Here is a 27,101-nt window from a genome sequence, read left to right on the forward strand (position 1 = left end):
CCATCAAGCCTGAGGTTTTACTTCCCTAGAGGTGCAACAAACAGATGCATGAGGTCTTTTATTCCTACAGCTGCCTTTGTGCCTTTTTTTTAAACAAAAGGATGAAATGTTTTGGGCTGTGACTAGCTGTGTACTTGTTTATTAGTGTAGGTATGTATATCTTGTACGTATATCTATTGTTTATAGTGCCATTTTCATTAATTACTGTCTGTCCTTTTGACTGCCGTCTGCTAGCCAAATTCCTTCTCTGGGAAAATAAAGCCTCACTCTACTCTACCATGAACACACTCTGCATTTAGTTTATTTTGACTCAGTCCCACAGACGCTGACCTGCTGCCCCAAATACTCAATCCGCTGCTAACAGACCCCAACAAACGCACTAGTTCCTCTCATCTGAGTAACGTTTGCCAAAAGCTACAATGACCTGCTGTCCTTTGAAAGCAAAACTGCCATTAATCACAACTTGGGTGTCATCTTTGTAACTCTGGCCATTGCTTGTATTAGTTACAATAACAAAGTGTACTCCTGTATTGACATTGTTAGAACCAGGTCCAGTGGTGTAAGGGACACAAGCAATTAAACAATCAGATCAAAAGTGTAGCTGGATTATCTGAACCCATTTATTTAGAGGTATGACTAGAAAAAGCCCAACCAAATTGCTACGTAATAATTCTCTTTTGACAGGAAAAGCGTGAGCGCACACACAGTTTGGTGGGTCAAAGTGGAGGCAGGAACTTGGTCTTTGGAGTTTGGGTAAGAATTTTATTTTTATCACCTTTGATTTCTCTTCCAAATAAGTTTGTTTAAAACCTGTGAAATTGTCTGACCACTTGGACCTATTTTGAAGCGATGATGTAGAATTGTGAAACCTCAGCCATTACTTTGGTGCACACGCTGTTTTCGTTACCAATGGCCCGAGCTAAAAACATAAAACCCAAGCTGTAATAAAGTGTAAGTTTCATTTAAAAATGAAACATTATGTCTTTAGTGGGAACCAGTGACCTGAATTCCGCAGACATAGTAGGATAGTAGGGAGGTATTAAGAGATAATTGGTTTTGGCCTTTCCGTGAGTGATTTGTTGATCATGTGAAAAACCTAAAATAACTCCAGCCTCATCCTTTGCAAGCGACCCTGCCTAGAACTGTGTCAGTGTGTGCACTGCAAAGTCTTTCTTAAAACAAATAAACATGTGTGTTTAAAACCTACACACAAAGGTGGCACAACACACAGCACTGATGTCATCGATGAACAAATTGAGCAGAGCAGAGTGATTCCCCAGGGGATCGGCATGATACCATCTAACAAAGCACTAACAAAGCACAGGCTAACATGGAAAACAGAATATGGCGTATTTTGACACAAAACTGACTCCACAATTCTATCACTTTTGGGATAATATCTTCCTTAATGTCACAAAGAGAAATTACACAGGCAGAGTATTTCTGCTAGAGAAATCTGCTCATTGCTGTCCTTGCTCATGTGATACTGCTGAGTCTGATTAAATGCATGTTAAGTAGCATTGCAGGGAATGCACCCAAAGATTGTCTATCTAAGCCTGTTGAGCTGTGATAAGTGAGATAATTTGTGTTAATCACATCCAGTCATTAGAGAGCCATCTGAAAAACAAATGCAGAACCTTTTCAGTGAGACATCTTTTCAGCACCTCCACAAAAATCTCCCACTCCGCCATCTGACAACGAGGCAGCTGCACGCCAGTGAATGAGAGTGATTGTCTCTTTTCTTTTAATCAGCACTTAGTGAGTGAGAAAAAGGAGAACGTCCCCTCAGCTCTCTGCATGTTATTTCAAGGGCTGATTGTGGTTAGCTGCAGAGCGCGACTTGCGATTTATGTTCCAACACATTTCATACTTCTTCTTTTTTTTTAACCAACCAGCTTTTTGCAGATGGTGTTAGAAATGCTCCACTGAGATTTCTCTCTCACACTTCTCTGCAGAAGCAAATAACAAAACACCTCAAGTCAATTTGGAAGTGACTGGTTAAAGTCTCACACAATTGGCCACGTCTGCACTGTGTCACCTCAAGTGGGGAGGCGGGATGAGGGGTCAGCGGAGGAGATAAGGGAAAAACTCCCAGCCGTCAGGTGAGGTGACTGACAGGGGATAGAGAGGGGATGCTGAGGAGGCCGACGGGGATGCCAAAAAAGGGGGGAGGAGGTGTTGTACAACTGCATTTTAATCTAGTCAGCCCTCAATCCCGATAAAAGGAACCTGTCCATCTCTCTCCCTTCCATTCTGGGGATCATCAATCATACGTGTCACTGGCCTCTGCTCCGGTGGATGTCAGAGTCTCTGGGGAGCAGCCAGGCGAGAGCTACACATGCTGTCCAAAATGGAAAAGCCAGCGTGATGAAAGGAAAATGTGGTGAATAAAGAGAATGATGACATGCCTGATGGCACATGAAGTTATGAGAAAGATAGTAAAACAACACGTGCATTATATTTACTGCAAATATTTTTAAATTGTAAACTCATGAAAAACATTGCAAATGTGCTGAAAATCTTTAAAGTAATGACTCAGCATACTGGGAAATAGCTTTCTCAGAGAGTGAGGGGAGACGTAGTTAGCCTAACTTAGCATAATGAGCAAAGGAGGATAAGCAATCCTGGTTCTGTCCAAAGTAAAACAAATAAGCCTACCAGCACCTTTAAAGCTCAATAATAAAATACGATGTTGTATCAAAATTTGTGGGCAGAAATGTATACTCAACAATTTGTTTAGGGAGCTTCTCAATGTCAACTTCTAGTATAGGCAGCGTGTAGCGAAGGGCCAGAGCAGTCACCCTACCTCTACAGGGTACCAATCATGCAGCTTTGACCGCAATGCCAAAGTGCCAGGCTCGTTGGTGTGGCTGTCCAAGCACATTCTCAACCGTAGTGAAGGTACTCCGTCATTGCCTTTAGGCTACACCCGGACAACAGGGCTGACTTTCTTAAATTCAGTGGAGGAGGAGAGAGTAAGGATAAAGACCTGTTTGGACTTTTTCACTTACCTCTCTTAGTAAGCAGCAAATAATACTAAATCTATCTGCATGGCCGGACACTGCATGGCCGGACACCATCATTTTTTTGTCTTGTGCCCATTAACAGGAGTTCTATCTGTACAAGGACATTGTCATGGCATGTTGAGAGCATTTCTGTGGAAAGCTTCTGTCCTCGGCTGAAGATCATACAGCACACCTTAGTGAAATAAGCAAATTAATCGTCTCACAGTCCCTGTCCTGGTGTCCTTGGCACCTATTGACAGAGACCTCCACAGAGCCCGCATGAATTCTTTTCCCCTGGACACTCGCTTTGGACTTGCTGAGCATGTTTCTGGCCTGGGGCCTACATCGCCCCTCCATTACTGTTCAATACACAATCAACTGATGGTGTCAGTGGGGGTGACATTGTCTCTACAAGTGTCATTCGCCGGCCTTGAGAGCACTTACACTAAATGGCTCTTTGCCAAATAGCCCTTCAGCACTAGCCAGTTCAATTGCACTGTCAAAAGGAGAATTACCTGCTACGGGGCCCCAAATGGGAGCTCTCGCTTGATAAAGGACACCAGGAATCATTTAGGCTAATGTCTCTGCATTAAAGGAGCTAGGAGTGAGGAATCAAGGCTGAACTGCCACATCTGCATGAACAAGGGACGGAGTAAGCATTGTAGATTCGTCTTAATTGAGAGGCACGTGGCAAGAGAGCGTGTGTGTGTGTGTGTGGGGGGGGGGGGGCTTCAGCAGGCTCCAGCTGTAAAGCTATAGCAACAGACGGCCTGCTTCTTGTTGGAAGAGGTGGGTTGAGGGGGGCGCTCACTAGAAAAAGTGAGGTGGGGAGGGAGTGGAGGTGGGGGCCTCTCACCCTCACACACCCTTTGTCTCCTCGCCATCTGCTGGGATTTGGTTGTGTGGGTGAGTGTGTGTGTGAGGAGGGGAGGTGTAGGTTGTAGGGTTGGGGGGGGGGGGGGGGGTACATTCCGTCACCTTACAACCATCTACGCTGCAGAGCCACGCTGGGCCAGGCCAAGGCAGGCCAGGCCACAGGAGGCTGCAGGCGCTCTGTCACACAGGGAGAGAAATTTACAGCTCCAGTGACCCCACTCAGAGGACTCTCCATTTCCCAAACACTCACTCTGGTTTATTGCTCATTTTGTTAAAGAGTAGAACGCTACGGAAGGTTATTAATAACAACACTACTGAGGAACCTGCCAGATTTCAGTGAGCATAAAGGGAGGGACAGATTTTAAGTACAAAACAAGAGCACAAAATCCTCACTGTTCACCCAGAGCTAAATGTGCTTCCAGTGTTTTCTCCAGTGGATTCTGAGCATGTGACATGTGACATAGTTTTAGGCTAGCATGGTCAACATTTGATTTCTATACTACTAAATGGTCTTGTCAAACTTGAATACTGACTGGATTAGGTTTAATGTTTATATTTTTCCAGCACAGGAACTGTTATATTCTTGCACAACACAAAAGTAGCAGTGAGGAGGTCAGGGCCGATGGTGGGAACGCAACACGCAGGGCATCCTCCATCCTGTCTGGTTAGGTTTAGACCTCTACAACACTTTGGTTAATGTTTGGTACCCACTGTGCTTTTGGTTAAATATTGGAGAAAAAAAACCCGTCCTGTCTTGTGCCTGATTTTTCTGAACCTTACCCAAGTGCTCTGAGTTCAGAACCACTAAAACAAATGACGCATGTTAAAAGTGAATGTTTCACAGATTTGTTTAGTATCAGCAACTTTGCCAGGAGATTAATTGAAAACATTTTCCTTGATAAGAAACGTCCTATCCTGGCGGCATTGCATTTCTTTCAAAATGTATTTGCTGTTGCAGATTAGTAGCACTGTACATGTCATTTTGAGGAAACAGAGTGGCCACAGGACACGTAGGGTCAGTTTAAAGCTTAGCTTTCTGCACGTTCTCACCCTCCATGGCAATAAGATGTAACTGATAAATTACTTCAATTCAAACACCATAAAGATGGAAGATTCATGTCAACTGCATTATTATGGTAACAGTGTTGCTGCAAACAGAAAGAACGCTTGCTGAGTTTCTCATCTTAATGACATGTTCACATTATAACGAGGTCTTTATCACGTTTACTACATAGTATTTATGTCATAATGATTGACATTATTAAACTGTTTACCAAATCATTCAGTTTTAACAAAACACTTGTTGTTTATTCTTGTTATAACAACATATTATACCATATTATACTTGTTATTACACAGCACCAGCGTATCTTGTGTCTCATTATAACAACATTTGTTCCTTTTTATTGGTGGCTGGCATCAATATCCAAAAATATGGCAATGTGCAAAATCTCAACCAATGTTCACCTCATCTTGGAGCTTTTTTCTCTTCTTCGCTGCCTTCGATGGATCTTCTTCTGTATTACATGTCTTGCAGAAGGTTGTGGTGAAGACTGCAGCTTATCTCGAAAGTGAAAATATGTGCCAGCCAGCAGGGTACTGTTTCTCACGGAGCCCCTGAAGTCCCATAAGATCATTTTTTATCTTAACATATCTTTTTCTATATATGTCAATTTCAATGTGGTGAAAAACACACCAATTGCTGTGTGGAACACTGGTTTGAACAGATTATACTGGCAGACAGAAAGTATAATGTGCTAATGAGACAGTCTAAACATGTAATCCTTAACATCTGATAACACTCCACATTCCAGGTGGAATACAACTACAATACTCTAATAAATGAAGTTCCTTTTGTGGGCTAACAACACTGATTACATTCATAACTCTCTCCTGCAATCTCTAAAACTGGTTCTGCTCTTACAAATCTGTAATGCTGTCGCATGGGTACTTGATAAAAGTTCAAATCTGTTTTGTACTTGCTCAGCAGTTTTGTTAAGGATCTTCAAAGGCAAAAAAGAAATAGTTAGGTCTTCATGAAAATGAATGCAGTATACGTCATCATCAGCTGAGCTGGTCAGACTGGGTTAGCAGCTTGTCACACAAGCCTACACCAGTGTTAAAGCCGCCTGACATGCTAGACTGAAAGCAGCACAAGAAATAAAATCACCCTTGTTGCTATATTCCAGGGAGTAAAGGCATATTTCACCATGGAGATCTTTTTCAGTTTGTTGAAAGTGTGTCAAAAGATATAATAAAACCAATAGTCTTCAAAAGTAAGCTCCACTTGTTGCTGTAGTTACTGTGCACTTACTGTACAGATACAGAAATAAAGGAATAATATCTACAACAAATAAGGAACATAAATAAGGAAAATGTCTGTATAAAAATTATTTGTTTAATTTAAAAGCTACATTTTTCTTTTCAGTCCATTAATGTGAGTATTAAAACCATGTGCTCACCATAAAAAATGCAAATCAACACTGAGGAAAAATCTGTCTCATTTAGCTAATTGGCAGGCTCGGCATGGGTCTGTGTTTGTGTGTGTGTGTCTGTGAGGAGAAAGTGGTATTGACCCCGCGAGCAGATGGGCTCCTCTACACTGCTCTGCTCAGTCCTCAACACACACTGGGTCATGCAGGAGAATGGATGTGGGAGTGTGTGTGTGTCACTGACCATCTGACACCTCCCACAACTGGTCTTCACTCCCCCTGTGCTTTCCACGTGAATGTAACAAATGGAGTGCAATCCGGCCAATGGAGTTAATTATCGAGATGGTGTGTAAATACAGATTTCCATATGATAATCAGGGATGTTGAAGGTTGGCAAAAGTAGGCAAATTTTTTTTTTTACTTACTGATTATCTTACAGTGAGTACAGCGCTGAGATGTGTCCACTCACTAAAAATTACAAACAATTAAGACGAAGTATAAATGTCAGTCAGCCTAAAATGCAAAGAAATCTTCCTTTAGATTAACCTTTCTTGTCACGTCCGCTTCACTTAGCTGATTCCATACATTTTTCCTCCAAGCTGTCAAAGGTGGAGATAAGGGCAGAGGAACACATTCTGACATGAAACCTGTTTTATGATTGCGTTGCATTCTTGTCTGGGTGACAACTGGCGTTACTGGCTCTTTGTTATGACCTTTACTCTGACTCATGTTGAACACTAGTGCAAAATGATGGCTCAGAAAAGTTTGCCTTGTCCCTTATCCAGCTAACCATGGTAATACGTAAACTCACCAGATCATTTTTACAGTGCCACTAAAGACATAATGTGTTTTAATTGTTGACTTGTGGGAACAATGTATTGCTGTATTTGTATGGCATGGGAACAGGATTTGTTTGATACTGATGGCCTGTCCAGGGAGTACCTCACCTCTCATCCAGTGTGTGCTGGTTTAGGCTCCAGCCCCCCGTGACCTTTAAAAGGAGAAGCAGGTGTAGAAATCGGATGGAAAGATGGAAGGATGGATGAAACAAGATCCATATTTTGTGTTAAGAAGTTATTGTGTGGGAACAAGATCTGTATACTATATTCATAAACAGGGTTGCTATCCTGAGGGAACAAGATATGACATTGTGGCTAAAGTATCCATACATATGTGTGTAAACCGGTTTTCAAGATGTTATATACCTACATCCCTACACATGTGTGTATACACAACTTGTAGGCACTCTATGGATTTTGTTCCAACAAGAAAATAACTCGTTTCCACAGAAATGTTGTTCACTCAGGTTTACAAAAAATATTTTGGGATTTGAGGGACAATGCCATCAAAAAGTATTTTGGGATGGACCCTCCTTTATTGCCAGTGTAATTATCGTGTCAGCAAAACACAGAATTTTGTGTAGATCCTCCCATCAATTTAGGAGTCTCTTTTAATACTCTTAAATTGTAATGTAACTCAATAAAAGCTAGAATGGTTTACATAAGGGAACCAGTTTTGCTTCGCTTTTATAAATCAGCTTGTTAGCCACTGTGTCAGATGGGCCCATGGACGAATGGCAGTTGTTCACATACAATTATGCTGATTGAGTGGCACACCATGTTGTCTTCTTTTTCACTCTTTGGTGCAGCCGGGCTGCTGGAGAGCTTTTCCATCACAGCAGATACGATTAAATTGATTGAGGGCTTGTCCATTTATTTTTGCCTACCCCCCACCCCACACACACACACACACTGACCATCCTGTTTAGCTGACATGTTTGGCAGTAAGACGACTTGTGGAAGTGGAAGTCTGAAAGGGTTCGCTTCTCGCTGACAAAAAAAATTGGTTCAAAATCAGATTTGGATATTTATCATTATTGGAGAAGCTCATTCAATCTAACCCCATCGAGCATTTTTTGTTAAATCAAATGCACATACAGTATTTAACTCATTTTAGAATCAATAAGGCATCATCCACTGTCAGATGAATTATTTTGCCCCTATATGAATTCAGGACTTTGTTTAGTTGTATACATTGCATCTAGCGGATTGATTCTCCCCGGAAGTCCTTAAGAGCTTCTGTTTATGGTATACGAGGGGGTGAAGGGCACCCAGCTGTATCACCCACTGATTGATTCACCAATCTTTTCTTCCCCAAGCTCAGGTCACGTGCCACTTTGTTCCCTGCAGCAGAGAAGATGCAAATTGAACCAACAACAGCTGTTGAATGAGATGCTGTGTCTGGTTACGCTTAAAGAAGCATCTTGCTGTCAGCCCAGTAAGACGGACAAGAAGTGCTGTATCTCTAGTTAAGCTCCACAGCTTACTTTGTCCATTGATACTTCTCCAGTGTGATGGAGGAGACGGTTTTGTTCTGCTGGTTGCTCTGGTTTCTCTCATTTAGGCTTGTTTGAATGTCCATCCCATACGCACAATTATTTTGTTGTATGTTTGTTTATATGCCATTCTGTATATGAAATGTTAAAACAATAACCTCCCATTTCAAGTCACCACTGTCAGGTTTGTTTAAGCAACAAATACTTGAAAGGTGGCATGGTGGTCAAACCACAAATGTCAGTTTACTTGTCATGAGGACCACACTTCAGCTTGTGTCCTATGTGGCTTTGGAGGAGCTATATCTGAGAAAATAACTCATCGGAATAGAAAGCTAACATTACAAACTGGGGGCAGAGTTTGAAAGACGCCATGCCAAGGGGGGAGTCTGATAGATTTCCTATTATGACTAAAGGAGCAAAAATGCAGGCATACAAGTCTCAGCCTGCTACTTCAATTTGACCATTCTTTTTTAAATCTGTCCTTTAAGTCCCCAACTTTATGAAGTGCAATACTATATTGCTCAAGTACCCTTTAAGTTGGTTAAAACAACAAAAGCTGTTTTAGCTTCAGATAAACTTCGGAACAAATATTCCCCAAAAAACAATGACGAAGGAATTATTACAGCAAACCCTATTTTAATGTTTCTATAGGCACCTGACTAACCTGAAGACAGACTTGAAAATCTGTCTACCCTAAGAAGGTGAGCTACTTAAGATGGCTACTAACTACAGTTGCTTACTTTGTCACGAGCAACCAAAATATGTGAGCAGTTAACTATGCCAGGTACAAAACCATGAAGTGATTTATGTAGCCATATTTTAAAGTTTGCCTGAGAGAGTCATGACACAAATGCGTGCAAAAGTAATAACGTTTAATTCAAATAAAACCATGCAACAGGTCACCATCATCCTGATTAGATTCAACCCGTTATAAAATAAACATCCAAAGCCGTACATTGCGTTCAGTGGGCATTCACTGTTTGAGAGAATAGGCGACTCCTTGGAGGATACTCAGGTCAGCCCAGACTGAAGAAACCAACACAAGAAACCAAAAACAAATCACAGCTCCTCCTGCTCAGCACAGGCCACAGTACAGTGGTGATCCCGAGAAGGTTCCAAGCATACAAACTTTATGTTCTCCGGAGACAGATAGCACAAGGACCTGTACCCACACCCCCCACCCTACATCCCTCCCACTGGCTGCTAATAATCAATCACTATCACAAAGCGCTATGAACCATATGGCACACAGAAGAAGTCTGAGAACATGAGTGATGAGCACGCACTGCCCTGTTAATACATACTCTGCTGAATGTCTAATAGCAGTTGATCCCATGTACCAGACATGCACTGGTTTAAGGAAGGCCCGTCTAATTCACATCGTCGGGATTGCGGAAGCTGGGGCATTTGAGACTAACAGGGCCTGGGAGACCAAGCAAAGCATTATTTGGGGTAATTTTTTGTCTCTTTGAGCATACATTCGGCATACTGCAAGATATTGAGGTTTGTTGTTTTAAAAAAAACAACTGAAAGATCAGAACATTTAAGATATCTGTCAGGCAGGGTTACAGAAATATATTGTTGTGAGTTGATTCGAATCCCTCACCAAAATACCCATATAACAGGGACTAACTATCACCACTTGTGAAGATTCCAGCACACAAAACAAATCAATCAGGTCATTTGTCATTTTACAATCTGGATGTAGAACACAAAGATGATAAAAAAAATTAAAAAACATTAGTAGATGTACAGTATTCTTGTTTTGTAATATCTGATTTGCACCGTGTACTTTAATGGATGACTGGGCAATGGATGAGGAGGTCAGGTTCACCTGCCCATTCCTCCCTGTCCAATGGGAGGCTCCCGAGGTAGGAAGTGGGAGTCGAGAGTCTCAGATAGTATGATGGTTGTGTAGTTTAAAAGTGGTAGAGTCAGTCGGTCAAGTGTTTAAGATGCTGTGTATGTACGTGTATGCCTCTGTGTGGGTTTGTGTGTATGTCAGGGAGGGGTGGCAGCAGGAGCCTCAGTTGCTGTACACCTGGCCTTCGGGTGGCTGGGAAAGCCTGTTGTTCTCTTTCATCATCATGTGCTGTCTGAGCTCCTGCAGCACCATCCGGATGTTGTATGAGTTTTTCCATCTGGACAGCGCTGACACTGCCTTTATGTCCACCTGAAGGGAGAAGATGGGGCGGGTTTATTAAGGCCTCAATGAGAATTGGAGAAGATTTGGCAAGTGAATAAGAAGGACTGCTTACAATCACGATGTCTGCTCAATGTCGTGATGTCTGTCAGCCATCGCCGATGGCATCGTCTATCAGCCCAACCCTATCTGGTAACTTTTTTCATTTTTAACTGCAGGACCTAAATACAATGGCTGGTCAAAGCCATTCTATATGGCATATGGTTAAATGATGCCAAACTGTGTTTTAGTTTTCTATAGAAAACAAAACATAATATATCAAATAAGCTATGTTAAGGACACATGCCACATGAACTATGAAGCTGAGGTAAATGACTACTGAAGCCAGGGCTTGGTACCACACTTCAATAATTGTATGGCACCAACCGAATAGCTTTGATACAGCTGAATATGTCGAAAGCTGAAATAACTTGTCATTCAGTACCAGATTTCAATACCTAAGGAGTAAATCTCATCAGCTTCAGTGAGCCAATAAGCCTCCTCACAGCTGCTTATCTACACAGATAAGTGAACTTCATGCCGCCTATATCTGCTCGTTGGTATAAAAGATAAATCATTCAGGAAACAGTACAGTATTCTACAACTAAAAGCTATGATCCACATAATGCATTGCTCTAATACATACCAGGGTTTTTCCTACATAGAGAAATTTTTGGCACCCTCCAAAGATGTTCTAGCGAGCGCCAAAGGAAAATCACCAGCACCAAAATGATTTTTTTGTTTTTTTAAATAGCATTTCAGAGCCTCTCCGAATGTTTTTTAAAAGTCATTTATCAAATAACTGTTGATCAAGCAGAACATAAACTTTAACATGACTGTCTTGACTTCCAGCAGTCACCTCTCCTCTCAACCACAGACACTGTATGTTACACATACACCACTGGATTTATAAATCAGCTGCTGCGTTGGTTTGACTGCGCTTGAACGCTCCACTATGAAGCTCGCGCTGATGGGAGAGATGACTCCTGTTATTTCTTATTATATAACAGCCGTTTGTGCTTGAAGTGTGCCGGTATTCACCGGTGCTGTCAATTTTACATTTTACTCTTTGGCGTACTGGCACGGGGCTCTCCTCTGCCCTCTCCAGATCAGGTTTTCTGGGCACTGTGTGAACAGACCAATCACAGCCTGGAGTAGGCGTGACATAAAAAAAAAAGGTTGATGCGCTACAGCAAAGATTAGAAATGTTGAACTTGTTGTTCTCTATGCACGTTTTTTATTACTGTCAAGTTAATACTTTGCACAGACAAATAAGACACTAACCACCATGTAGAGCATTTTTCATACACAATACACAAACATTAGCACTAATCAAAACTTAACCACAGTGGTGGTTAAGTTTTGATTAGTGCTAATGTCAGTAAATATCAGTAAAATGGTTTTATTTGCGAAAAAGCTGAATCTCAACTAATAAACTATCTGTAGGCAGATTATCCACATAAAGTGTAACCTGTAAACATATTATTCTAACATTATTCTTTACTTTTATGCCTTTACTCCTCCAGGTTGTTGATATATTTTGTTTATCAAATGTCAGAAATGACAAAAAATGGATAGATTTCGGTCATACGGTACTGATCGTGCTTACTGTCGTGCAAAGCCAGGAAAAAACCTGCATACCAATGGACTTGAAATGAATAATCTAACTTAGAATGTTAATCAAACAAGCCAAAATGGATATGAAATGTGTATACTCACCACACCATTTAAACTGTGTACGCCACTCAGGTTGATCTTGTTCACAAAGCGGACAAGAGGAGGATGCTCCGGGTATCTGAGGCCACATTCTATTTTTAGACTGTATATCCTGCCTTCATAGACAGTCTGCAATTAAAGAAAGAATGACAGGTTAGCTAGTATAGGCAATGTCCTGGTGTGTGGTGTCCATTCATGTGTTTCCATTAATTAACCACATTTGCTGATTGAGCTTGACAGTGCATTCTTGACCTTAGAACAGAAGTTGACAAAACATTCTCCACTCAAGGTCCCCCTACTTGCTTGTTCATCTATGGTTTCAGGACAAACAGAGCAAATGTTATCTGCTGATAAGAACCATGTGATTAATGCGTTTCATTACATGTTTAACAAAGCTTGAGTAAGTGAGGGCATCTTCTCAATTATGAACTCTTAGGACTGTGGTTAGGTGAGGAGATGCACAAGTCTCCAATTTGATTACAGCTTACTGCAGTGTGTAAATTATCTGTCACAACATCAGTAATCCTACCGCTGGGGTAGTGTGCGTTCTAAAGTCAGTTTGCGACAGGTAACACTGACAACTGCAGCACCTGTGTCAACAGTAAGGCTGATTGTAGTGTTGCTGCACAGAAATAGCTGAGTGCATTGAACATAAGATGCTGGTCCTTAGATAGAGCTGCAAGTCCTCTAGTCACTTAAGGACTCATATCCTAACTTACTGCCAATGCAACCATCCTACCAACATCTTTATATGACGTCAAATGTGCTCCTATACCACAGTGTTAAAAGAACAAGACTGCTACTTCAAACATACACACTAACTAGTGCATGCATGTAAGTGTCTTTACTTCTAAACCACACAAGAAAGTACTACATCATAACTATCTAGCGGGTACGCTGAACCAAAAAAGTGCCACCACAGGAAGCTCTTAGGAAAACATGCTCCTTCCACCTCCTAGCTTTTAGCAACCAGCTACAGAAACTACACAAACTCAAACCCATCCAGCTCCTCAGAGTGCATTCACTATGTAACCATACTGTAGACATTCAAGGGAAGTTAAGCTCAGGAATTTTAGACATTTTGCTCAGTTACAACATACCTTTTAATAGTGAAGTTAAATAAAATAGTGAAACAACACATAAAAAGCAATAGGTGTAGGTACCAGATGTGCTCAGGTGGACAGATCTCTTCGGGGTCCTGCGCCTGCTGGTAACGTCACATAACGCGATTGGCTGTATGTTTGTATGATGACGTGGCAGACGGTGATTGGCTGTATGTCATAGTGTCTACGGATATAGTTTTCAGTGAATTAATGTTATGACGCAAACGTTAACTGTCTATCAGTTAAGCTAATGTGTGCGTGTGTGTACATTGTTGCCATATTGCCAAAGCAAATAAAATAAATAGAGACCCCGAGCAGCACTGATCTGAACCTACATTTAGAAATGGGGCACAATGTAGAGTAGCTTAGCTACCGTTAGCTGAACTTGATCGACAGCTAACAGGCGCAGGACCCCGAGCAGATCTGACTACCCGAGCACATCTGGTACCTACAACGGCATGTTTTGGTTAGTATGTTTATTTAAATGAATTGTAACCGTGAACTGAATTCAGCAGCGCACTCTTAATTATCTTATGTCCAGATCGTTCACCAGCATCCTATTAAATAGGAATTCAGTAAAATTACAACCCTCTGCATGCACAGTGCATTCTGCAAACATCACTGATGTCTGAGCCAAAGGACTACATTCTTTCAGGTACGTACCAATTACATTAATCAAGTGAATATACTTTAGATTTTTTATGATATATTTCAAACAGCAGATCGTAGCCTAATGCAAAGTACACAGTTACTTGTTAACACCTTGTGCTAGTTTTAGCGGGCTACCTGTTACCATATGGGATGTAGCTTGACTGAACATACTAATGGAGTAGTTGTGATTCATCTTTTTCCATTCATTCTTTATTGTAAAACATTTCTTTTATGTATTATATGTTTCTTTTAAACATTTAAAGTTTGCACACAGCTCATATTTGTTGTTGTTCAATAGGAATTCAATACAATGTTAAATGAGTCAACTCACTGAATTAAAGTTCAACTAAAGTGTTGATTTATTTTATTTAAATTTTATTTTTTAAGTATATTAAGTAAAGGTGTTGTTTACCTTAATGATTTGTGGAATGTTCAACTAAACTGCAAAATGTTTGTATGCTGCTCTTCATCTAACTACTTCACCACTTCTATATCTTGATGTTTATATCAATTACTTGGAGCACAAGCTAAGTAGGTTAAGACTATGGCAGTTAACGTTGGAGAAACTAGCAAGACACAGCTACATTTTAAGTGCATCTGAAAAATACCACCCCCTCCCTTCAAAGCCACCCCCAAAATACATGTTCATGCGCAGTGAGTTCACGGGCAGAGCGAACACAGGTAGGCCAGGCTTACATCCCAATTTGCAGTCCAGATATAAAGAGAATTTCGACAGATATATAAAAAAATGCTTCTGAAATAAACTGCCAACAGAAGCCTCAGAGTGAGTTATGCCTGAATGATATGTTTTATACACATGGTCAAAGAGCTTCATTAAAAGTCTTCTACACTATTACTGCTGTTCGATCATTGGCTGACAGAGATTCAGCATCATACCTGCAACCTCATGTACCACATGCATTCAATGTGAGAGTGCCTCGCTACCATGCAAGTGCAGCACCCACACGGCCAAATAAAACACAGCCTCTCTTTACCATGTTGCTGGCACTTTCTTGTCTTTCGAGACAGGCCGCTGATTCAGGTCAGCACATGTCCCCTTCAAGTACTGGTTTTAAATGGAGTGAGAGCTCATTAGGAACAAACTGCACCAGTTAATGTTTGGAACTGTAACAACAAATTTGAACAATCCTTGTATGTGCTACATGGTTCCTTTTGTCTTGCAAGGACACTTGTCCAAAACAAATTTTTCAATTCAGTGCAATACTGGAACCCTGATGGCCAACTGAAGAGAAGAGCACTATGATGTCTGAAAGTGTTGTAGGCCCCGGGGCCGGCTCACCTTGGCGGGGCCAATGATCATGCCATTCCAGTGAGTTAGCGTCATGTCATCATCATCTGCGAGGCCCCAGCTCACTGTACCGTCTCCGCCTCCCTTTTGGCCTTCCTCCAGTTCCTCCAGCAGCCGAAAGCTGCGGGGAACAACAACGCCTTCACGCACACACAGAAAAATGGATAATTAAATGAATTCTGTCCAATCACATGCTGGGAGAAAACTCAGTAGTTATATCATACTAAATGAGTTCCCTGAACAGAAGATGCTGACCAAAAGCTAGAACAACACAAAAGGTCTGTAGAAAAATGAATAAAACAAACCATCCCTCTAGTATCACTTACAAACTGATAATATATTTTCGAATGTTAGTCTGTCAGTGCACTCTACTTGTTGGGTAAGATTATTAACAATTGTTTTGTTAGTTAATCAAAATGTTTAGTGCTCTTGATGAAAAAGTTGATGTGCATTGTTAAAACCTGGCTTTTGACTCGGCTTCTAAACTGCCGCAGGTTTGGTGACTTTACATCCTCAGGCATAACCTATGGAAGACCTTCTGTCCTGTACAGTCACTTTCTGTAGAAAAGTAGTAATGGCAGGAGGGCGTTGAGTGTCAACAACACAGATCACTGTGTGGTATCCTATGGATAGCTTTAACACCTTGATGGCCACACACATGCTGTGAAGTTTACACTACACCACACAATTTGAATAATCAGTACCACTAAATTGGGTGTACACTCATCATCACATTTTTGAGTGTGTCAATGTCAAGAGGCTATGTAGAGAGCCTTCATTTATGGCAACAGTGGCTTCCTCAGTCAGAGAGCATACGGGAAGTTATTAGCTTTGGGGTAGCCATGGGTGATCCCGGCAGTGCCTTCGATAGACAGACTGAACTGCGTAGACATCCAATGGTGCGAAACTACGTTCGTTGCAATGCTGGCTGTTAAGGAGCTGCCTACTTGACTATTATCTGTAAAAACATACTGATAAATACATTCATAATACCTACATAGACGATGTTTTCAAGTTGGCAAACGCAGCGTTGAGTAAAATACCTTGTGTTCAGTTTCTATTGACGAGCTACTTTTCGTCATTTCTTCCGGTGTTGTACGACTGCAGTTGCTGAACAAGGCTAACGTTAACGCAAACAACTTATGTACCCATCAAGCTAGTCACGGGCGTCGCCGCCTTGCGAACGGAGTAACCCAACAATGCCCCAGACAAATGCGATTTATGATGTGGACCTCGTCCTAATGTAGCATTTCTCTGACTGGCAAGCTTCACAATATAAACGCTACATCAAAGTTGTTGCAGATTGGATGTTGCTCAATGACTGTGAGCAAGCTGCTAGCCAAGCTAGCTAGCAGCGTAAAATTCCAGCCTTTTCTGTAGCACAGAGCGCTGTTACAGTCAACACTTCACAGCAGCTGGAATCTCGGAATTGTAAAACTATCATGCAGCCAACGTAGTATGTTGGAAGTTGTACCTCTTAAGCAAAATTACCGAAAAGATATAGTCTGAACTGTCGAGAAACTCGGCCTACCTGATCCGGCGGCGGCCGCCATCTTTGTCACTGCTTTACGGAAGCACGCACGTCCGGTGTTCACATGCGCTTGTCCGCCGTAAGAAAGTAATAGTGTAAAAACTACTACATGTTTTCACTTCACGTGCTTCATGTAATTGTTTAGTTATTGGATATGCTTTTAAAGGTGTACAATTAGTTCTTCATGCACTGACCCTCTCCTTATCCATTCATTCCATCAAATCCACCAAACGTTAGTGCAGCCGTTGGTGTTGCATTTGCTCTGCAGTATTTTGAAGAACTATCAGTGGGGTTCAAGAAAGGGAGAACATAGTAGAAGCTGAAATGTCATTTCATTTTGACTTTGTGTCACAGTTTCCTTCAGCATGAGCAGGGACAGCAGAGGAACAGCCTAGAACACGCTGACGGATGTGGTTATAGGAAGGACCGGTTCGCCATCTACAGGACAATAAGGGTAGTGTCAGATTAAAGGACAGATGCAAATTTATAAAGTCATAAACTGGCAGGTGCTCATGTTAGCACTGTCCTTGTGTTCATGGCCAGGCTAGACAAATTTTACCTATGCTTTAACTTATAGGCTACCTCACACATCAGCCAAACACAAGTTAAAAATTGTTGACAAGAGAATATTTTGGCAATGTGGGCAGAGGAATAAATACATTCAGTTTTATAAATTACTTTTAGTCTCTTAGTCTCTTTCTACAAATGTCTTTATCAATGAAGTAAATGTTTTTGTTCAGCGTCAAAGGTAATTTCTTGTACTTGGAAGTTGACAAAACAGTCTCACCTCCATTTAGTAGCTGTGGTGTATATCATACTGTATGATTTTTTGTGTGACTGTATTTCATCTTTCATTCATGGCTACTTTGATGCTCAATTTATGAGCCAGCGTAAAAACTGTTCCATCTACTCATGAATTGTGTGGGATTATTTCTCAATTATATGTAGATTATATGTCCTTGTTTTGATCTGTTTTTTGTTTTGTTTTTTGACATATATGCATATAATTGATTATTGGATTTGTTAACTTGTGTAGTGTACGTTTTCTCCAAAACACTTATTAAGGGAAACTGATTTTCCTCTGTATGTGATATTTTAATAGTAGAAAATAGTTAGAAATGCATCTGTATAAAGATTTTTTAAAAATTTGTTGATTGTCTGATGGCTTCCGTGATTTCTGAAGAACACCTAAACCCTGTAAGTCCCACCATATAGATTTTTTGATGACAGACAGGCAAAAGCACATGTGTAACTAATAAAATGAAAATTTTTTCTGTTCTGTTTGGTGGTTTTGGTGCCTCCACAGTGAGACAGCATTCTGGAATACAGCGTTTTTGGATTTTATGTATGTTACCTGTATTAGTTACACCTTTGATTTTCTTGCCAATTCATAATTTCTGCTGTGAAAATAAAGCCTATTTCAAACAGGCAGTTTTACTGATTTATCTGGATAACTTTGCGGATTAAAACTCATGTCTGAAACATTGGACCAATATCTGATTCATGACAATTGGGGGGTTTGATGTTTCTGGGTTTTACTAGGCAAAGTTAGCCAGATAACTCAGTAGACCTTCTTGGAACCGATTATTACATTATTCATAATATTGATTAATTATGCTGATTTGCTGACTATGGCTACTTCTATGTCAGTGTCGTCAAGTGTACTGTACAAGTGTCAAACAAAAACATCTGGTATTATCTTCCAGTGTGTTGCGGGCAGTTCTTTCTCACAGTTTTTCCTCAGGGGTGCTGCTACCAATCCCCTTGACAAATACAGCTCTGGCAAAATAAGTATCTATACAGCATGGCATGTTTCTAGGACCCTTGAATCATTCATCACCTCTAAACGGAGACTGGGGCTACGTCAAATTATAACTAATTAAAATAATAATAAATAATTTATAGCAGGTCATTGTTTGTAAGTTTTTCCCCAAAATGTCATCCATGAACCTTCAATGAAAAGTGAAAGAAAGGGTTTTGTAATGTGTTTGATGTACATCTGAATTTTTATTCTCACCAGTGACATATTAAAGTGCATCAGAGCTGAAGCTGGAGAGCCTGTCACTGTGTTTGGGTACGTATGTGACAATGAGCATACTGGGAGGGGGGGGGGTTGCCCTCTGACCCACTCCTACCCACACTTCCCCCAGCCATCCATCGCCTACTAGCCAGCCTCCCACCCTCCATCCCCCATCCCAGCCTGCCCAGCTCCTCTCTCCTCTCTAAAGGTTCTCAGAGTGACTGAGAACTGTGTGTGTGTGTGTGTGTGGCCTTTGGGAATGAATGGCTCAGTGTTTTTCACAGGGACATGAATACAGTGTGCTGCTCCTGACAGACAGGCACACTATTCACACTATTTTCTGCTTCTCAAACTCACTTCTCTGTCACCATGCTATGAATTCATGCCTGTGCAGAGAAACATACACAAATCCAGACAAACAGTCACACAGACCAAGGGCCCCCCTAAAATTCCTGGGAATGACGGTACATCAAAAAAGTTTTGATAGGACCCTTGAATCAGTCATCCCTTCTAAATTGTAATCTTTAATTCTGACATGTTCTAGACTGTCTGTTGTCATATGAATAGCTAATTTCTATGTTGTTAATGCACTGGAATAATTCCTTCTCTCAAGCTCACAGTCAAACACTGTGTACTTTTTTTCTGACATTGTTATTTGGGAGTTTCTACTGATTGTGTGATTATCTTTACTCCACTTGAGTTATGTTGGTGTATACCAAACAAGAACTGCAACAGACATCCCTTTATGTGTGTCAGAGGATGTTTCCCACAAAAAATACCTACCCAACATGCAGGTATTGTATTTAGAACAGGTACTGCAAAAAATCTCATGTACTTGCTATATGTTGTGTGTCGATTTTACTCAGTACTGTCCATGTGCTGTATACACACACAGGAGACAAATATACACATTCATATAGGGCATGAGAGCTAACTGAATCGTTTGATGAGGATGAAAGTGATATGAATCATACGCTCACACTCCCCCAGTCTCAACACAAGTAAACACCTGTGGGAGATTTTGGACCGACATGTCAGACAGCACTCTCTGCCACCATCATCAGATGAAAGATTTTCTGTCTAGTAGAGTTCCACACACTAAGAGAATCGATGCCAAGGAGCACTGAAGCTTTTCATCAGAAAAAAAAGAGTATGGTGCTCCTGCACTAAATTGCAGTTGGGTGCTTGCCTTTAAAAAAAGAACAAATTCAGGAAAAAGGCAAAACAATAATCTCATGGCGTCATGCCCAAAGCCATCAGCAGTTTCATCATTCATATAGGGATCATCCTATAAACACTATTTATGTGTTGTATTTCTTTTCATTTGTCACTTGTCTGTACGCATACAAACTGTATACATGTGCAAATCTCTTGATGCATGAGAAAATATCTGGTTACTATAATGTACTAGTATAGCGTCTCTGCTCTGTCAGTAAGGGGTCTTTCATCCATGAAATGCTGAGATCCAGAGATATCACAGTTTAAGCAAATTAGAGTTTTATAATATGAAGCCATACCAATTATTTAGAAATATAAAAAATTCAGATACATCACATAATAAAATACATTACACACATAAAAATTATTACTTTATATTGTAAATGCAAAGATATATGATCTCTGACATAATTCTGTTGCAATATTAAGGATAAAATCAGATCAGTGTAATGTTTTGATTGCAATATCTGCTGATGTGTATTTATATATGAATATCATGACTATGATCGTATTGTATTCTAAGAGCAGAGTAGACCCCACTGTGGTTGTCTTGTCTTTGAACTGGGGGGTTGGTTGTAAAGAGTGGCATAGTGGGTTGGGCTGAGTGATCTTTGAAGTGAGTGTAGCTTATCAGGCTTCAGTCCTCATAACAAGAGAATTAAGAGAGGGGAGATAAAAGGCTTCTTTTCACAGGACGGGACAAAAATACAGAAGGAGAGAGACCAGGAGAGAGACCCTCTTTGACAAGTGTGTGCAGCGGGTTTTGTGATCTCTGTGTGGTCTCTATTGAAATGCATCTGATGTCTCAGAGCGTGACATGTCCTCTGTAAACGGGGTAACAGATGACGACTGGACTCTGAACAACATCACGGAGCACAGGAAATATTTACAGCTACAATTTGAGTCCTGCCAGCTTAGTGCTTAATGAATGCTTGTTTCATGCTTCATTGTAGCTGGGGACTGGTGCTTGTTTGAAGATATGAAGGAAATCACTGGATTTACTTATTTCTTTCATGTCCTCGTATTCGCTGACTTAACAGTATACAGAGCTTAGAAACTCAAATGTAGTTGTCTTTAAAGTGGGGAAGTGCATCCCCAGGGGTCCTTAAGAGAGATAAGTTAATAAGTTAATGTCAGACAAATTTAAACTGAAATGATAATTTTTTACATCATATCTTTCACCCTTTCATACAGTCATCTCATTGTTATTGCTGTTAGGAAATTTAATAGAAAACTGTAAGCCTGTTAATTTAAACGGAGGTCTGTGAAGTGACAATCTTTGGAGATAAAACCATGACAGCTGTATGTGTGTCTTCAGTTGGCCAGAAGAGGTCTGCCATTCACCAGTTTTTCTCTCTAGCTGCTAATGCTGCCTTCACACACTGTCGGATATATTGGACTTACAGTGCATGGCAGCACACATTGACAACACCACAGTGGAAGATTACCAACATCATTCAATAAATGTTTAACAGCATAGTTGTTCCAAAGTGCAGGACTAAAACCTTCGGTGTGACAGCTTTTACGCTCACAGTCTGCAGTGTTTAAACGTAAACTTAACAGCTACCTCCTCCACAGCCTGCCTTTTGATTAAGAATGGTTTATAGACATTATTTACTTTATTTATTCATCTTATGTTTTTATCCCTTTTATTGATTCTGTTTGTCTTTGTTTTGTTTTATTCTACTCTGTTTATTTTATTCTTATTATTATAGTCTTTATCTATTTTATTGTATGTCTTTGTCTTGTTATCATTGTCTTGTCAGTCACCTGTATGAAAGGTGCTACACAAATATGGTTTGATTGATTGATTAAACCTGAGGCTCAGTGAATGGAAGTTAAAAATTGTTACATAACTTATTACATTATTATTAGTTTTCAAAAGGAGATCACATAGAATATCCTAAATGTGTGTGCTTTGGTAAAAGAGATACTGTAGTTTCGGGGAATGTTACTGTTTTTTCCCACTTTCCCAGAGTCAGAAACTAATAGGGCAGACCTTTGTTATGTATTTGATTCAATCTGATCTGAATTTATGTCAAACTGTAATATTAGGCTATCTTGGCTTGATTGCTAAGTGTCTATGTGATCATATAACATAATCAGGATCACATAGACATCCAGGAATTGAGTGAAGCAAAGCAAGCAAAGCTCTCTCTGGACAGTGTTAACTTGTTGCTGTTTAGAAAGCCTACAGTTTTCAAAGTGAGGAAGATTTTGTTTGATACATTTCCTTCCATACTTATGCAATGTGTTGCAATGGCCCTTGAGATGTGCTTTAGTGGACATCTGGATTGAGAACCAATACGTCTACTGCAAAAATCCAACAGATCAGTGGTGTTAAGAAACACACACATCTTAGACCATTACATTGAAAATTACAACATTTATTTGCCACATTTGTAACAGCCAGTAACTACACTTTGCATCAGGACTGTTCATACACTTACACAAATCATACACTATGAGAGTGTGCGACAAAAATAAAATATTAATCCAGACATTTTACTGATCTACTTCTTCACGTACTTTATGTGTAGTTAATTTAATTTAATTTTAAACCAAACTGGGTACCACAAGTTCGACTTAGAAAAAGGCCTACTGTGGCAACTTTACATTATAGCTTGGTTTTAGAAAATACCAGGAGCACTTGAAGGCAGCATGATATATATCCCCTTTGCCAAACCCCTTTTTACGCCTGTGGAGAGCTGGCGCTGAGCGCATCACCAAACCGTTCCCACTACCACTTGCCCGGCTACATGTGGGAGAAGAAACCTGCTGAGAGAATCCAAGAGGAAAGAAATAAAACCAAACATTACTTTTTACTGCATGGAATAACTGCACTGATTTGCCCCCCCTCCTCCACCAAGGCGTTAGAAGTGTAAACTAGTGAAAGTTAGATGCCTGAGAGGAAAATTGCAAGTCTGGACTGAACGACAATGGAATTTGTGATCTCGTAACCTCGAGAAATAACGTTATCTGTCTCGGCTAATTTGTCTGCGTATAGAAGCACCGGTTGCGGACAAATTGGATACACTGAATGAAAGCAGTGAAAACGCGTTTGCTTGGCTGTAAAGAAGAGTAAACCAGCGTTTTGGGCAAGTGACTGAAGAGTTGCACACGGGACAAGGTGAGTGGAAGTCTGGGCCGTGTAACGTTAGTCCGCCTCTGCTGAACAATCTCCTCGTTCTTATTTATCTCAGTTAAAATTACAACTGCGTATGTTTTTCCACTTGTTTTACTTCCACATGACCGGGCTTCTGTCTTGTGAACGGCAGTATGAATGAAGTCATGACGTTATTTGAGCAACTTTTTACTATAAACATCGTTGTGTTCATGGTTTTGACTCTTGCCCACTTTGTTTTCATTCAGGCTTTTGCTTATTAATATATATTAGCTACGTTAGCTATCGCCAAGTTAGCTCACTAAAGCGCAATAACTGGTGAACAGCGTGCTTCCCTTGAGTTAGCTAACTTATCCAGCGCACTGTCCTCTAGGCGTCGTTGCTCCAAGGCTATAGCTATCACTGTTAAATTATTACACTGGCGTGGACTGATAAAAGACTCAAAGTTATTAGTGCTGCTTAACTTAGTTACGCAGCCAGCGTTGACTTAACTTGGCCCTGGGTCATCACTCAGATAGACATTTGTAACGTTGAGGTTTCTCACTGATTTATTTCTACATTTCCTCCCGAACAAAAGGATTTGAATTCTACATTGAAGTAGTCGCACGTAGTCACTATAACACACATCACGATTTACTACTATTTAGGTGTATGAGGATTGTGTAATTAAATTATAGTGTTTTATTATTATATACCTGTGGCGAGTTTTTTGAGAAGCCGCCTACTCATCTAAATGTCTTGCATTTTATTTCCTTGAGGAACCGTTACTTGTGTTTGTCCATACATAACACAAACACATTTAGTTAAAATACATGGAGATCTTACAACACAATGTGAAATTATGCGTCAAATAACTATCACTATCTTAAGAACTATATTTAATTTAGGGAAATTCATAAAAGGTGAGTACTGTATTCCAATCAGTGTTGAGTATTCATCCTGAAAAGCCTCATTTCCAGTCATAAACCTTAATATAAGAAATAAGAAATCACCAGGTGATCAACATGCTGCGCCTGATAATGGTACTCTGTAATAAGATAAAAGGTCAAATGCGGGTCTTCCTGTTATTTATTTTTTTTTAACACAGTCACTTGTGCAGTATTTAATTGTGTTTATCAATATACACATGGTTACAAGTGTCATTACTGACAGTTCTTCAGAGGGGCTGCCTATGAGAGTGTGTGACCTTTTGTGTTTTCAGGTCCCATGGGTGATGGTCTCCTCAGTCACAGTTTAGTGCCTTCTAAAACCACAACCATCTGCTCCTATTGCCTCATAAGATAATTGATGGCTTAGTATAAGCCAGGAAATGAGATGGAATAACTCCTCCCGATAATGATTGCTCATTTATTTCACATTGTCGGTAGCATTGGGAAAAGTAGGATGTGCCCAGACTTTGGGCCTGCTGTCGTACTTTTAAATGGAAATGCATTTTTAGGTTTCCTGTGATAAAACACTTCATGACATTAATAAAAAAACATCTCTAGGCTATATAGTTAATCTGTACAAATACATATTTTTAACCATTACTAAGGCCAACATGTTTTGGGGATTAAGTTATTTTTGACAGCAGTAGAGATCCAGTGTAGCTGCACCAGAAGTTAATCTGGAGCATTTATACCATGGTTCATTTTGGGTTGAATTTAGGCTACCCCTAGTTTTCAAGTTCTTCAGTAAAGATAGGCTGCAGGTACTGAACATTGGTCAAGTGAGACAAGTAAAGCTTTTCATTGCTTCCTGAAGTTAAAGTTGTGATTCATGTCAGATTACGAGTGTATGCAATTAAGAGAGGCTGTTTAAGTGGAGTCTCTGACACTTAAGTGGAACACTAGCCCTTGTTTTCATTACCCCTGAGGGGAATGACTGTTTGTTTATTAGCAGAACTAGTAGCCAGCTTGTTCCTTGCACCTGGATGAAGTCAGACACCAGGAACCAGAGTTGTCTGGAAAATAGTATAAATGCCGTCATTATGGTGAGCAGATTTGACCTTTAAAGGCTTGACCTGTGGTGACCTCAGATGGAAAAAGTTGATTTTTAAATGCTTGCTAGATCAACGAAGAGGACTATTTGTTGTTTCAATCATTTCAGTTTAAAACACGAAGGAGGAAAAAAAAACATAATGGCATTTCAAGGAAAATCATAGAGAAGAATTTCAGGTCCAGTTGATTGTCTTCATGTGTTGTATCTGTGGAATAACGCAGTATAGTAATAGAGTGAGTCACACTTTTGGACGAAGCCTTTGGTAAGTTGTAAACAATATTTAGATTTCTCAAGATTGAACTAAAAAGATATCTTGCATGGAATTAATTTCACTTAACTTGTGTAGTAAACAACTTTACAGATTTCAGCATTTTAACAGACAGGATTCATGACAGAGTTGGTAAAGTGCCTCTCCAATAAACAACATTCACCTCACAAATTCTGCCACAGTCAAGGTGCTAAAGGTCAAAAGGTGAATGGGGTTGGGTGTCGTATGCTCTTGTTTTCTGCGTCTGGCAGCTGGAAGAGGCATCTGGTGTCAAAACCTTTCACGATTACCTGGCTTCCAACCAAACAAATGTCCTTAATCAAAACTTTAGTGAACCCGTGTCATCATCCAAAGTGAGGTGTGAGGGCAAATGTTGTCTGAGAGTATAAGGGAACTGGGCTATGTCTTGCTTTGCATTCCTTGTGACATTTATTCTGTCATTCTGAAAACGGAACAGGTGAGAAGACGTCGAGGATGGACCGAGGGTTTGATGAGCTGCGCCCGGTCATGGCACTAGCTCATCAGCCTGGCCATTTAATAAGTATCTGTGAACATTGCACAGTCAGTTGACAGAGCTGTCACTGCAAGATACCAGGTCACATGTGATATAGAGAAAAGTAAAGGTTGGGTTTTTCTCAAACAGAACTAGTTAATAAGACAAGTATTGTCCGACTGCATCAGAAATCAAGTGTTTAAAGCTGTTTACAACCACAGAAGTTAGGGTGACAAGCTGCCCGTCATATAAAGAGGGAAGATGGGATATCATTTGGATATGGGGAGAACATTGCACATTTTCTGACGGTTACTCCTGAAGACATTTATAATCTTGCACTTGGTTGTGCAAAGTGAAAGAAATAAGTGTGTAAAGAATGCGGGGGGGGGGGGGACTTAAGACAGAACTTTAAACCCTTGCTTCTTTCTCACCTCGGCACAGTTAGCCAACCACAGAGTGCAGTTGGTGTGAATGTCAAAGTTAAAGAAACTGTTGGACCCAACCTTCCCTATTCTGATGTTGGAAAGGTGTGGGTGGAGGGAGTTTCCAAAACTATTCAACCACCATTCAAGTTTGCCTTCAGGGCTTTCTGAATTAAAATTTTTTCCTGACAAAGTAGTTTTTGGTCCCTAACCCTAACCATGTAGAGAGGCCTTCTGCAGAAAGCCCTGAGGGCAACCTTCCCTCATGTGCCCGTCCAATAAGCAGTGCTGATGAAGCATACTGGCAAGTTGAAACATTGTTCCTCTGTGAGGAAAAATCCACCCATCAATCATCAGCTGATGGGTCATCCATGTAGTGAACATATCTGCAACCAGTTTTCTTGGCTGTTGGAGGGCACGATCACCCCAAAGGGGA

The 27,101-nt window shown here is 40.5% G+C and overlaps 2 protein-coding genes across 2 annotated transcripts in view; one reads left to right on the forward strand and one right to left on the reverse strand.

Annotated features, from left to right (window-relative positions):
* Window positions 1-9,499: 9,499 nt before the first annotated feature.
* LOC119886132 (ubiquitin-conjugating enzyme E2 variant 1-like) lies at window positions 9,500-17,363 on the reverse strand. Its single transcript, XM_038696667.1, has 4 exons — window positions 17,141-17,363; window positions 15,601-15,749; window positions 12,550-12,675; window positions 9,500-10,821 (listed from the first exon to the last, which is right to left on the reverse strand). The coding sequence occupies exons 1-4, from the start codon at window positions 17,160-17,162 to the stop codon at window positions 10,675-10,677; spliced, it is 444 nt and encodes a 147-aa protein (XP_038552595.1). The 5' UTR covers window positions 17,163-17,363; the 3' UTR covers window positions 9,500-10,674.
* Window positions 17,364-23,068: 5,705 nt separating this feature from the next.
* plxnb1b (plexin b1b) overlaps window positions 23,069-27,101 on the forward strand; it is a 103,579-nt gene continuing 99,546 nt past the window's right edge. Inside the window, exon 1 of the mRNA XM_038696217.1 lies at window positions 23,069-23,508. The gene's annotated coding sequence lies outside the window, so the exon portion shown is untranslated. The remainder of the gene's footprint in view (window positions 23,509-27,101) is intronic.

The sequence above is a fragment of the Micropterus salmoides genome, unplaced genomic scaffold, assembly GCF_014851395.1.
Source record: "Micropterus salmoides isolate LMB-PRFRI ecotype aquatic unplaced genomic scaffold, ASM1485139v1 Ms_hic_scaffold_4, whole genome shotgun sequence".
Lineage (NCBI taxonomy): Eukaryota > Metazoa > Chordata > Actinopteri > Centrarchiformes > Centrarchidae > Micropterus > Micropterus salmoides.